The sequence below is a fragment of the Paramormyrops kingsleyae genome, chromosome 4 (genome assembly GCF_048594095.1).
Source record: "Paramormyrops kingsleyae isolate MSU_618 chromosome 4, PKINGS_0.4, whole genome shotgun sequence".
NCBI classification, from domain to species: Eukaryota; Metazoa; Chordata; class Actinopteri; order Osteoglossiformes; family Mormyridae; genus Paramormyrops; species Paramormyrops kingsleyae.
The window spans coordinates 37982145-37996487 of record NC_132800.1 but is presented as its reverse complement, the minus strand read 5'-3'; the positions used below and the strand labels follow the sequence as shown (position 1 = coordinate 37996487).

Genomic DNA, 14343 nt, shown 5'->3' with positions numbered 1-14343 from the left:
CGGTAAATGGATGGCTATTTTTGGAGGGTGGGACAGGCCTGGGAAATCGCCGGCAGAAATCCCGAGGAGTTTTGCTGTGTGGTGGGTGCAGCAACATACTGCATCAGCACATGCTCCCCAACCTGACCTGACCTGCAGTTATGTCTCCAGTTACATGATTATTATATACATTGATTTAGTGTCATTGTGTTAGTTATGTTCAGCTGCAGCAGTAAAGTGTTATTTGCCTTAAATCCACCAGACTGTGGTTTTATTATATACTTTGGGTGAAGCTGAACCAGGACATTAATAGGACAGAACAGAAAGCCTTTATTGTCATTGTACAGGGAGGAAATACACTAAATAGACATAAATATATAAAATGTACATATACAGGGGAGGGGGAAAGCCCCCCACTCATCAGGATTACATTTAGTTACATTTTAGTCAAAGAGAAAAACAATAAAATTTTTCTTGTTTATTCAGCTCGCTGAACACAGACATTTATTTTTGTCAAACATACATTTCAGAGTAAAAAGAATTATACAGGTTAAAAAGCAGAGATTTTACCTTTTTGCCAGGAGAACCAGCAACATGTCAAAGTGACACTGAGGAGTTTTCAGAAACCAGAAACCCTGGATAGAGGGGCTCAGTGAATGAGGAGGTGAATCTGTGCAGGAGGGTCAGTCCATCAGAGGAGATGCTGTAGAAGGACAGAGCACCAGCCCCCCAGTCCAGATACACTCCTACTCTGCGGCAGCTTGAGGGCTCTATGGGTATGTCAATCTCTTTATAATTATGCAGGACAGTGTAAAAGTCAGGATCACAGCACAGAATCCATGACTTGTCATTGCATCCAAGCACACAGTCAGCACCGTCTCCTTTCCTCCTGATCCCTTTATAAGTCATTCCTATTCGGGCATCATCTCCATCCCACTCAGCCTCCCAGTAACAGCGGCCAGTCAGACCCTCTCTGCATAGAACTTGGGAGCACATGTCATATCTCTCTGGATGATCAGGATATGGCTGCCCTTCCCCCTCTGTCACCTTCCTGTTCCTCCCCGAAAAAGACAGGTCTCTGTTTGCTGTGTTGGGGTCCAGTGTCAGCTGGCAGGAGTCTGTAGGCAGGAGGAAGAATTATTAATACTATCAGGCAGCCTGTACTTCATGTTTCTGTATAATATAAAAACAGGACAGCTTCCCCTAACAAAACGGGAACTGAAGTTTATGAAATAGCTCAGGAAATGTTGGACGGTGCGCGACGCCGGTGGGAAGAGCTAAACTAACAGCTTAATTATGGGTAAATAAAATTACAAAGCAGCGACATTCATCAGACATATTCACCACTAGCATATTTACCACAAAAATTTGACACCAAAGATTAATTCTAAAAGAGAGTGTATTTACTTTAAAATATAACCTTCCTTCGAACCGCACGCCTCTTCACAACAGTGCTGCCCGCAGACTGAGCAGAGAGTCCGGCATCAGCGCCGGTGTCATGCCCCGATCGTCCACTCCCCTTGTGTGCCACGCCCCCTCATTAACCGCATGTGAATTCCCCGTGTTTACCAGCTGTTCCTGATTGTTGTCATTAGTCCATTGTATTTAGTCCGCGTTTCCGTTTGTTTCCCCAGTCCGGTCATTGATGTGATGTTATGTTGCATTGTAGCATGCCTCGTCTACGATTAAACCCCGTTTTCCCTATCCCTGGATTCCTGCCTGTTTGTCTGTGCTCCGGGCGCGTACGCGCCGTGACAGAATGACCGGACTCCCTAAAAACGGACCAAGCACTTCAGTGGCGCACCGGCTGTGGGCAGATCTACCCGGGGTTCCAAGGATGGTCCCAGGGAATTATTCATTCTGCGACCCCAGCCTGTATTGGCCGGAAGCTGACCGGCGACCGACGCCGGCACCCGAGGTGCCTGGATTGGCAGCGCCAGCGCGCAGAAGGAGACGGAGGTGAGAGACCAGACAAGAGGACGCAGCAGACGAGCTCTTCCTCCGGTCCGTTTCTCTCTCTGCCGCTTACCCTGATGCGCGTGGGGGGAATCCCAGCCCGATTCTCCACCCGACAGTGTTCGCGGGTGACGTCACCGCTGCTTCGCCTAGGCGGACGCCCGAAGCCCGTCTGCCCGCCGCTTCGCTGGCCAAGCCTGAGCCAGCCGGCCCCTTCACCGGGACGCGTCTGGCCCTTAAAGGGGCCAGGTCCGTTAAGGACGCGATCCCGCGGATTCCGCGGTTTCGGAAGTGGGCAGCGCCCCCCGTGGTTCCTGAGGCTGCAGCGCCCCCCGTGGTTCCTGAGGCTGCAGCGCCCCCCGTGGTTCCAGAGTCTGCAGCGCCCCCCGTGGTTCCTGAGGCTGCAGCGCCCCCCGTGGTTCCTGAGGCTGCAGCGCCCCCCGTGGTTCCTGAGCCACAGCCTTGCCTGGAGACGGCAAGGAGATTTTTTACCCTCCAAGGACAGTACTGGCGGGTGCCTGCCGGCCCCTGGAGGATGGGCTCCCCCTTTGAGTCTGGTCCCTCCCAAGGTTTCTTCCTTCTAGGGAGTTTTTCCTTGCCACTGTCGCCTATGGCTTACTCACTGGGGGCTTTGGGTGGGGATGCTGTAAAGCGCTTTGGGACAATGTAATGTTGTGATAATGCGCTATACAAAAATAAATTTGTTGTTTGTTTGTTGTTGTTGGTGGGTGAACCCGCCATAAGGGGCTCCCCGGAGGCTGCCAGGCTCTTGGACCGGCTGCAGGAGGAGTTTGCCGCGGTCACCCCAGCGTCCCCATCCCAGTGTCTAGAAAGGGTGGAGGAGACCCTGAGGGAGCTGCTCCGTTTGCGTTCGGAGCTGGCTCCTCCAGAAGCTCCTGCAGCACCCCCCGAGGTTCCTGTGCCGCCTGCAGCGCCCCCCGAGGTTCCTGTGCCGCCTGCAGCGCCCCCCGAGGTTCCTGTGCTGCCTGCTCCAGCTGCACTACCCCCTGCTGGCCTGGAGTGGGTGGCCCCTGCCCAGTCCCCTGTGCAGACTCCAGTGCTCCCCGTGACTCCAGTGCTCCCCGTGACTCCCATACCTGCAGAGGCGCCCCCTGCTGGCCGCACGTCCGAGGCGCCCCCTGCTGGCCGCACGTCCGAGGCGCCCCCGGTGACTCCCCGCCTGCTGGCCGTGTACCCGCGGCCCTGCCTGAGGCCGCCGCTCTGCCCGCGGCCCTGCCTGAGGCCGCTGCTCTGCCCGTCCAGCCCAGCTCGCCCGCGGCCTCACAAGCTACCTCGCCTGAGGCCCTGACTCCTGAGCTCCCCGCGGCCCCTGAGCTCTCGGCTCAGCTCCCCACGGCTCCCGAGGCCCCTGTCTCCGAGGAGGTCCCGGACTGCTGCCCTTATGCTCCTCCCTCCGTAGTGGACTTGGAGGGGGAGCTTGAGTGGGACCCCTCGGGGATTGCCCTGACTGCCCCCGTGGCTTCCCCTGTGACTGCCCCCTTGACTTCCCCTGTGACTCCTCCACCGTCACCCCGGTGTGACAGACCCTGGCCAGGTCCCCGCCTATCAGTCTCCTGGAAAGGGCGGGGACACCTGCGTCGGGCCCGGGTCCCGCCCGCCCTGCCCCCTGGCTCGCCCGTTCGGCCCCTAGCTGTCGCTCGGTGGCTGCCTGCGGGTCCTCCGGCTCTGGGTCGGCGGGTCCCCCCCCGGTGCCTCGGTGCCGGTCCTCGGTCCCGACTCCGGCTCCATGTCGGTCGCCTACGGGCCCCCCTGCTTCGGCGGGGCGTCGGACGGCGCCTTCGCCGGCTCCGGCTGCGCCGTCGTCTGCCGCGGCTTCCCCCTCCTACCTGCCTCCGCTGGTGTTCCCTCCTGCTCCCTCCGTGTCCCCTCCATCTCTCCCTCGTCCCGTTCCCTCGGCCCCTGTGTGGTTCCCTCCTGCTCCCTCCTCCCTGTCGCCTGTGGCCCCTCCGGAGTGCGCGCCTTTGGGGGGGGGGTCCTGTCATGCCCCGATCGTCCACTCCCCTTGTGTGCCACGCCCCCTCATTAACCGCATGTGGATTCCCCGTGTTTACCAGCTGTTCCTGATTGTTGTCATTAGTCCATTGTATTTAGTCCGCGTTTCCGTTTGTTTCCCCAGTTCGGTCATTGATGTGATGTTATGTTGCATTGTAGCGTGCCTCGTCTACGATTAAACCCCATTTTCCCTATCCCTGGATTCCTGCCTGTTTGTCTGTGCTCCGGGCGCGTACGTGCCGTGACAGCCGGTTTAGAAGAGAGAGAAGTAAGGAGCATGAACTGATTACATCTGGCTGCAGACTCCGCCAGGAGGGTCTCTACTGTGCGGCTGGAAATTCCACTCCTGCCCGGACACGACGCTACTAAAGAGAACTCAGTAGGCTGGATTATTAAAGCTAGTTATCTGACGTCATCTCCACCGCTATTGGGGAGATTATGTGATTCCGCGCCCCCTAGTGGTGGCATATCCTTTCGTTATACAGAGTGATATGGTATAATCCTGGAGATAACGATAATAATAATATCCTATCCTATATTATTATTATACATGACTATAATTTATTATCAGTAATAATACAACTTATACAATGCTATAATTATATATAAAATGTTATATAAATATTATACAAATTATTATAATAATACTACAATAATTATTAACAATAATAATAATAATATTTCTATCCTATACTTTGGCTCTGTTTCTGAAGTTTGCATAACGTCATGTACGGCCCAGGAGTGGAGGTCATGTGATTTCTGGTCCCACAGTGGAGATCCTCCTAGCGGAGACGCCCAGTGTTCTGCAGCCAGACCATTCTCCCGGTTTGGGGGAGACTACAGGTGCCATCTAGTAAAATACTAACGAATCTCAAAAACATAAAAGTAAACTCACTGCATGTGCATGAAGAATAAATGCAAAGGATTTCTTTGTGAAATCAAAGATGTAGAACTATATCAGAACATATTTTAACCCTGTTACACTCCCACACAAAGACGATATAAGCACCTATAAAGTCTTTGTAAAAAAAAAAAAATGATGAATGAATTAATAGTGTTTTTGGTGATGTCTGTTTTGTCTTTTCCCTTTGGATACTATCTAAACTGTCACACACAGAGAAACTCACCTAAATACAAAAATGGAAATCCATCTACATACAGTGCAAAAAGCCACACTCATCACAACAATTGCATGAATACAATCATAAAATGGTATTAATGGTATTATTAATAAAAGCATGCAAACACACTTACATTTCTGTAAGCCTGGTCTGGTCCTGCACTCTCCACTTTGGTCCACACTATAGGAGAAGCAGAATGACATACTGTAGTACTGCTGTATCCATTTATTTATTGGTGCCTCTTCTTCACATACATGTATAAGTATCTGTAGCGTGTCAGACACACACTCTGTACTCACTTCAGCTTCTCCAGTTTACAGCTGGGATCCTCCAATACAGCAGAGAGCAACTTCACTAAGTCTCCTGAGTGATTGTAGCTCAGATCCAGCTCTCTCAGGTGTGAGGGGTTTGACCTCAGAGCTGAAGCCAGGGAAGAACAGCCTTCTTCTGTGACTCTACAGCCTGACAGCCTGCAGAGAGACAGACAAAAACTCTTCAATAAATAATATCGTCTCACCATTAAAAGTATAATGTTTAAGCAAATATTCCTGGACTAATAAATATTTCAATACAATTGCAGTTTACAACATGGAATACCAAGTAATACTGACCTCAGTATCTCCCATTTATAGTGTGGAATACTCAGTTGTACTGTCAAATACCCATGGCCTGTGGTTTAACCTGTGTGCCAGTTGCAGTGTCGTTGTGAAATACAAGTTTATTATTTGGCCTGACAAATATGACTAACCTCAGTATCTCCAGATTATAGTGTGGAATACCCAATGATACTGACCTCAGTATCCCCAGTTTACAGTGTGAAATACCCAGTAATACTAACCTCAGTATCTCCAGTTTACAGTGTGAATCTCCCAACCCAGCAGAGAGCAGCTTCACTCCTGAATCCTGCAGGTCATTATCACTCAGGTCCAGCTCTCTCAGGGGTGAGGAGTTTGATCTGAGAGCTGAAGCCAGCGCCTCACAGCATTTCTCTGTGAGTTCACACCGGTCCACCCTTGGGAAAGTGAAACACTTATAAACCCACTTTTTGCATTGCTGTACTGTATAATACAGTAATGTGAGCCATTATAGCCATCACAGAACAGATTGCTTTAAAACAATGAATTCATTGTACAGGATATAAAATCATATTAAGACTCACCCCAGTGTTGATTGGTGTCCATTATATATTTAGCCGTAACTTTTGTTAAACGCAGAATATTTAAGTTCTAAATTGCAAGATAACTGTCACTGTTCTTCACCTATTAGCGCTGCTAACCAACAAATCATTATTGGTTTCCTGCGTTTCAGCTTAACTATTTCTAACATGGTTTGACTGCTGACAGGTTTGTGGGATATAAGGAAGTAGAAGAAGAAATAAGATCCTGTTTGTGTTTATTATGTTACTGCTGAAATGCATTATGGGTTGTCCTGTCCAGTTTATTGTTTGTAAAACACCTATCGGCTTGAGGGAGGTTAGCCATGACAGTATGCTGTTAGATCAGTGCGTAATGCTTGAGGGAGGTTAGCCATGACAGTATGCTGGTAGATCAGTACCTGGAGGGCTCTGATTGGGAGGAACAGCCTGCCCGATCTGAGCGCTGCTCTCTTATTGGATTCCTGTGCTGACCACAGTCTGTCCATAACGAACACCGTGTTCCAGCATAAGGGTGTTTATAAGGGCACCTGGCACCAGAGCACCCAGGCCGCAGCTCCATCAGGGTTCCCACTCTTTTTAAGGAATCATTTTCCAGGACATTTCCAGGAGCTTTTTCCAGAAATTCATGACAGGATCTGGTCATACAGTCATACACTTTAGTCGCAAGCTTAATGCCATTTTAATTTCTCTTTGATTATGCAGGGACTTAGTGTCACCGATATGCTAAATTGCATAAAGGCAACACCAATTAATGCACTGATGTATAATGGAGTTGTTTGACCTCTTTTTGTTACACACTGTTTTAAACTGCAAAAGTCTTTTAAAGAAATAAATGCCTCTTGGACTGTGGAAAATTATCCAAACACTGGCATATACTGAGCAATTCTATAATGTTCAGTATAGAGCTGTTGATCACATCATGAAATAGGCTACCATAGTGACCTAATTTCAGTAAAAATTACTTGCATATTGCATATTACATTTTATGTCATTTTTTGTATCAAACAAATTTATGTACAATGTTTGTATTAAACAAAACTGCATAAAGCCAATTCATTGCCTATATCATGTGTATGATGCCTATAACACTAATATATGCAACAATTGGCACACAACAAAACAGAAAGTCAGAGTTAACTTTCAACTGGTAGCTTTACTGGGAATACAGCAGCTGTAAAATTTGCATAAATCAATGACAAAGATAAAAGAACTTTTCTTTGTGGGAAGAGAAGCTAAATACATCCATTTAGAAGCATGATAGCCATCAATTCCTGAGTTGAAAACTTGGTTAAACTAGAAAGAATACTAGGAACAAAGGATAACAGCCTGAGCTCCAGTATATTGGAAAAAAACAAACAATCTACAGTATAAGTCACTGTAGTGTAACCTATGAAAAAGGCATCTGGTGTAGGCTTAGGTTTAGAAACAATACTGCCACTATGCTAACACCTAATGGGAATTGCCATTAACAGGCTAACAGAAATTAGCATCGCCAATTTACTTGACATGTTTAACATGCGACCTGGGTCCACATCAGATGGTATGAAGTAACAAAACTGTCAGTTGCACCATATGCACTGTGGTCATACTTACAGTCATGCACTCAGCAGAAATTTCAAGTGATGTACTGATGTTCTCTTGTTCACAAATATAATGGGTCGTATTAAGCTGATGTCATTGTCCAAGGTACGCATAAATGAAAACGAGGCGGTGGCCATTTTACCGGGGTGAGAGTGAGAACAGCAGCAAGAAAACCCCAAATCTAGGTTTCTTCTGTATACCTACGGATCGTACAAATCAAGGCAAAGAGACTGAAGAGCTGCCGGAAAGGCTACAGAAAACTTGGCTAAGATCCATCGATCGAAAGAACTTGAACGACGATACTGTCAAGAAATGGCATGTTCTGTGTTCTGAGAATGGGCAGTATTTCAGTTAAATGCATTAAAAATGAGTATTCATGGACGGAAAAAAATCATATGTAGAGATTGTAGATTTAGAGATTGTATTCTGTGTAGGAATTAATAGCTCAAATAAATTTTAATATTCTCCACCAATATCTTTGAATTAATTAAAGTTTAATTATTATTTAATGCTGATTATTAATCAATTGTTATGCCGAATGGTTGGCTCCTCCAAATTCAATTGCGGTATCCCTGTGAGTCTGTTAATGTGAGACTTAAATGGGATTCACTAATTACCAGTATCGCTTAGTAACCTGGGTTAGAAGGCTCGTCCAGCGAGCTGCATCACCAGGTAATGTACACGATTGGTAGCGAAGCTCCCCTCACGGCCAATGAGAGAGAGTCTCGCGATGTTTCAGGCGAGTTTGAGGTTCAGAGCGTGTAGTAAGATCGCACAGAGGCAGGAACTTAGTGTGAGTACTCAATGACGGAGGCTGAAGTTGTGTAAAAGACATGCATTTATTCCTAGCTAACACTACAACTAACATAAGACAGACATTACACCTAACACAAACAACAAACACGAAATAAAACAAACGATGTAATTATGAAAATGCAATGACCGGATTTAAATGAGTAACCTTAAATGGGAAATACTGTTCTGCAAAGCAAGCATAGTTTGTGGAAACACGACCCTAAAGTCTTATAGCAGGTTAAACAGAACAGCTTAAGTTGTTAGAATGAAAGGAAGTTGGTTTACTTGGTTGAAGAGTGGGGGGGGGGGGGTCTTGGCAGTTGATGGCAGAGCTGCTGAGCTGATGGCACTCAGGAAGGCGCGGTGTTTGGAGCAGTGGAGTGGAGTCCCTTTAGATTCTCTCTCCTGGTGAAGCTTTGTCTTGGGTGCTGTTCTCTGTTCAGCTGGACCTTCACCGGAGAGCTTCTTGTGGGCTTCTCTTCTCCCGGGCTGATGTTCTCCTTCGGGCTGATGGTTATTCTCTGCGCTGCTGCTGGTTGTTCTGCTACTCTTTGTTCTGAGGTGCCAGGATTTTTATGCTGTAAAGTTCATGAATAGGGATGACCAGGAATTCGACTCCTGGCCCAATGGCTGGCCATCCATTTGGCGGGCTTTCGGAGGGGGGTCTGTATCAGTCCTTTTGGGATTTATGGCCCGCCTGATTCTACCTTTACTGATGATTTTCATTAAGCTGTTATAACTTTTGATACATCCACTTTTATGGTAATCACTGACCAGATTTGGAATCAGGGGTGATTAACAATCAGTTTGATACCAAACATGCCATACCATCTGCATTAATTGATTAAACAATTAATTATTGTATCTATGTGACTGATTCACATCAGGCTGGGATTGCTGCGAGGATTGCTGGGATTGCTGCGAGAGAGTGGTGTTGAGCTGCAGCGATTGTTTGGGATTGTTTTTTGGAGTGTTTTGAGTGTTTGTGTGCTTTACCTGTTTACGTGGGTGGCTGTTTATTTCTATTTATTGTTCGTATTTCGGTCAGCGTGAGTGCTTGTCTGTCCTGTCTGTTAATTAACAGCGCGATTATTACCGACAGAGAGCTGCGGGTGTCGCGTGAGCGGCGTTTTTCTGTCCGCGTTTAAACTCCGTAGCAAACACCCGCGGGGCGAAAATAACTAATAATATCTAACGTCGGTATCGCTACCCGGCGTCGGAAAAGGACAGTTGCTCCTGAGCTTTGCTCGGTCGCCAGTCGGGGCCGGGAGGACATTTTCCACTTTTTTCCCGCTCCGGCAGTAGCCTGCTGTGAGGGGGTTTTTGTGGTTTTTCGACCTCCCAAGAGCAACTTCGATTTCGCCTTGTTTTTAGTTCATACTTGGTTCAGGCAGAAGTTCTTCTGGTAAGTAGTAGTAAATTTATCAGGTTTAAAATTTTAAATAAAATAATAATTAAGTTCCGTTTTAACACAAGTAATAACATATTTTAGTGTACTCCGCACGTTACTGCATTTATTGTTACGCAAATTAATCTTTATAGTTAAATACACTATATAAATTTACTGGGCTGGGAGTACGGGGTCATAGTGAGTTAGTTAATTATGGGGCCGGCTCAGTGTTGCGTTTGCAAGATGTTTGCCCTTCTGGACGTTAGTGTCCAGTCGGACTTCATCTGCGAGCGATGTAAGCTAGTGGACTCACTCATGGTCAAGGTTCGCGACCTTGAGGAGCAACTGGCTCGCATCCAATGCAACAGTGAGTTAGATGAGCTAGTTGATACGCCGTTTAGGGAGATGGTGTGTACGCCACTAACGGGGGGGAGGGAGAATGAAGAGCAGAGAGGTCGAGAGAGCTGGGTGACCGTAGGTCGTAGACGCAGGAAAAGGCGTACACACGTTACAGAGGCGGCATCACCTGAGGTGTCTGTGTCTAACAAGTTTCAGGTGCTTCCAGCTTTAGAGCCGGAAGGGACTGGGGAAGCAAGTGGGCCCTTGGGCACTGAGGAGCCCCCTCCCCCCAGAAAGAGGGAGGTTGTGGTAGTGGGGGATTCAATTATTAGGGGAGTAGACAGTTATGTGTGCACGCGTGATAGAGAGTCCCGTACGGTGTCTTGCCTGCCTGGTGCCCAGGTAGGAGACCTTCCAGATCGTGTGGACAAGCTTTTGGCCCCAGCTGGGGTGGATCCAGTTGTCGTGGTGCATGTTGGCACCAACGACATAGGCAAGGGTAGAAGGGCTGCTCTGCAGGATGAATTTATAGAAGTCGCCAATAAGCTTAGAAGCAGAACGTCCATGGTGGTATTTTCCGAAATACTCCCCGTGCCACGTGCAAGTGAGGCTAAGTTAGCTGAGATAAGGAGATTAAATGCGTGGCTAAAAGGATGGTGTAGGAAAGAGCGGTTTAGGTTTATGGGGCACTGGAGGACCTTCTGGAACAGGTGGGACCTGTTCAAGCCGGATGGGTTGCATCTGAACCGGAGGGGAACCAGTGTACTGGGAAGGCGTATTTGTAGAGTAGTTGAGGAATGTTTAAACTAGGGACTGGGGGGGCAGGGAGGTTAGTTAAGTATGTAACTGGGGGGAAACGGAAAGCCCAAAAAAATCATATTACAAGTAGGCACTGTAATAGGCCTACCCTTTGTTGTCTGTATTTAAACGCCAGGAGTATTCGGAATAAAATTCATGATTTAGAGGCTCTTATCTCATCGGACTCTTATGATATTATAGCAATAACTGAAACGTGGTTGAGTGATAAGGATGGACAAGAATATAATATGGATGGTTACACATTGTTCCGTAAAGACCGTATAGGTAAGAAGGGAGGTGGTGTTGCAGTATATGTAAAGGAAAACTTGCAGGCAAGGGAGCGCTTACTGATATAAGTAAAAGTACGGAAGCTATATGGGTAAAATTAGATGCTACAACCTCAAATAGCCTAATTGTCGGTGTTTGTTACAGAGCACCCAATGTAGCTGCTGAGGAAAGCAGATTGTTATACAGTGATATTAGGATTATGAGCAATAAAAATTATGTGGTAGTTATGGGTGATTTTAATCTACCGGGGATGCAGTGGGACATTGTTGCTGGCTCTTCTGAAAATGAACTTGAGATGGTGGAATTAGTACAGGATTGTTTTTTTACTCAGTTTGTTAACACCCCTACCAGGGGAGATGCCATTCTTGATCTTGTTTTGTCTAATAACCAGGACAGGATTGGTAAATTAGACGTTTTAGAACCACTTGACAGTAGCGATCATAACATGGTTAAATTTGAGGTTAAGTTTAGTGCCCGAAGAGCAAAGTCCAAATCAAAAATATATAATGTTAGGAAGGCTAACTTCAATTGTATGAGATTAAAACTAGAAACTGTGAACTGGATGGAGTTAAATAACAAAACTGTTGAAGAGGCATGGGAATTTTTTAAAAGCACATTATTGCAAGTACAAGAGGACTTCATACCTGTTTCTAGCAAGAATAAATCTAGGAAATTGCAACCTAGGTGGTTTAATAGGGACATAAAGTATAAAGTAAGGAGGAAAAGGGCTTTGTTCCAGAGATGGAAAATAACTGATGATGACATAATAAAGCAAGAGTATCTAAATCTACAGGCTGAATTAAAAATGACATTAGACGAGCTAAAAGGAATGTCGAAAGGAAGATCGCATTGGAGGCTAAGGATGACGTTAAAAGTTTCTTCCAGTATTTTAACTCTAAAAGAGCTCTAAAAGCTGAAATTACTAATCTGCAGGATAGTAAGGGTCTTATAATTGAAAACGACATTGACATAGTAAATGAGTTCAATGATAGTTTTGCACGGGTATTCACTGTCGAGGACACTAGTAACTTACCAGTTCTTATTACTAATCCAACATCGTCTATAACTAATATATATATAACTGAAGCTGATGTTTTGCAAAGCCTAGCTAAGCTCAAAATAAATAAATCACAGGGCCCTGATGGCATCTTACCTATAGTGTTAAAAGAGATGAGGGATATTATTTGCCGACCCTTAACATTACTGTTTCAAAAATCCTTATCTGAAGGTGTGGTACCTTCTGATTGGAAGCATTCCAACATAACGCCCATTTTCAAAAAAGGGGATAGAAGTAATTTGTCAAACTATAGGCCAATCAGTCTAACTTGTATAACTGGTAAAGTTATGGAGGCTATAATCAAAGAGAAAATGGTAGATTACCTGGACTCAAATAACATTTTGAGGGATAGCCAGCATGGATTTAGGAGAGGTAGATCCTGTTTAACAAATCTGTTGGAGTTTTTTGAGGAAGCTACTCAGGAAGTTGATGATAAGAAGGCCTATGATGTCATCTATTTAGATTTCCAAAAGGCTTTTGATGTTGTTCCCCACAAGAGGCTCTCACTTAAACTCAAAGCGACAGGTATTTTAGGAACTGTAGCGACTTGGATTGATAACTGGTTAACGGATAGGAAGCAGCGAGTAGTTATAAGAGGCTCGATGTCACAGTGGGCCTGCGTTCATAGTGGGGTACCGCAGGGTTCAATTTTAGGACCACTTTTGTTCCTAATTTACATAAATGATATAGACACCAATATATACAGTAAACTGGTGAAATTTGCAGATGACACCAAGGTGGGTGGTGTAGCAGATACTGAACTAGCGGCTCAGCAGCTACAGCGGGATCTTAATTTAATTAGTGACTGGGCTGACACCTGGCAGATGAAATTTAACATAGACAAATGTAAGGTACTCCATGTAGGGAGCAGAAATATAAAGTACAGGTATTTTATGGGACCTACTGAAATAAAGGTAGCTGATTATGAGAAAGACCTTGGTGTGTATGTTGATGCTTCCATGTCTCATTCTCGCCAGTGCGGGGAAGCAATAAAAAAGGCCAATAGGATGTTGGGGTATATCTCCAGGTGTGTGGAGTTTAAGTCAAGGGAGGTAATGCTAAGATTATACAATTCCTTGGTGAGACCTCACCTAGAATATTGTGTACAGGTTTGGTCACCATATCTTAAAAAGGACATAGCGGCATAGAACATAGAAAAGGTGCAGCGTAGGGCCACAAGAATGATTCCTGGTCTTAGAGGAATGTCATACGAGGAAAGGTTAGTTGAGCTAAATCTGTTCAGCCTCAAGCAAAGGAGACTGAGGGGGGACATGATCCAGGTCTATAAGATTCAAACAGGTTTGGATGCTGTTCAACCGAATAGTTACTTCAGCATTAGTTCAAATACAAGAACTCGTGGCCATAGGTGGAAATTAGCAGGAGAACATTTCAAACTGGATTTAAGGAAGCACTTCTTTACACAGCGTGTAGTCAGAGTATGGAATAGTCTTCCTGATAACGTAGTGCAAGCTGAATCCTTGGGTTCCTTTAAATCAGAGCTAGATAAGATTTTAACAACTCTGAGCTATTAGTTAAGTTCTCCCCAAGCGAGCTCGATGGGCCGAATGGCCTCCTCTCGTTTGTATAGTTCTTATGTTCTTATTTAGAAAATATCCCTTTCTTTTCCAGTGTTTCTTTGATGTATTGTGCAATAGTGTCAGCTGATTCATTTTGGGTGCTTTTAACTTCAAGTAATTTATTTTGCACGCCACCATTCTTCCAATCAAAATACTCAATGAGCAGAGGGAATGTTTTCACAGCTCCAATGGTTGCTACCATCAGTGGACACTGAGCAGTAAGGAATGTCTTCCTGTGCTTCCAGAGTAACTTCGACAGAATGTGGGATTCTCACGGCATTAAAAATCATTTC

General features: G+C 45.8%; 1 protein-coding gene across 1 annotated transcript; it reads right to left on the bottom strand.

The window, feature by feature from the left end:
• Nucleotides 1-285: 285 nt before the first annotated feature.
• Nucleotides 286-6250, bottom strand: LOC111845589 (stonustoxin subunit beta-like). Its single transcript, XM_072711719.1, has 5 exons — nt 6229-6250; nt 5863-5965; nt 5369-5539; nt 5203-5249; nt 286-1097 (listed from the first exon to the last, which is right to left on the bottom strand). The coding sequence occupies exons 1-5, from the start codon at nt 6248-6250 to the stop codon at nt 577-579; spliced, it is 864 nt and encodes a 287-aa protein (XP_072567820.1). The 3' UTR covers nt 286-576.
• Nucleotides 6251-14343: the final 8093 nt, after the last annotated feature.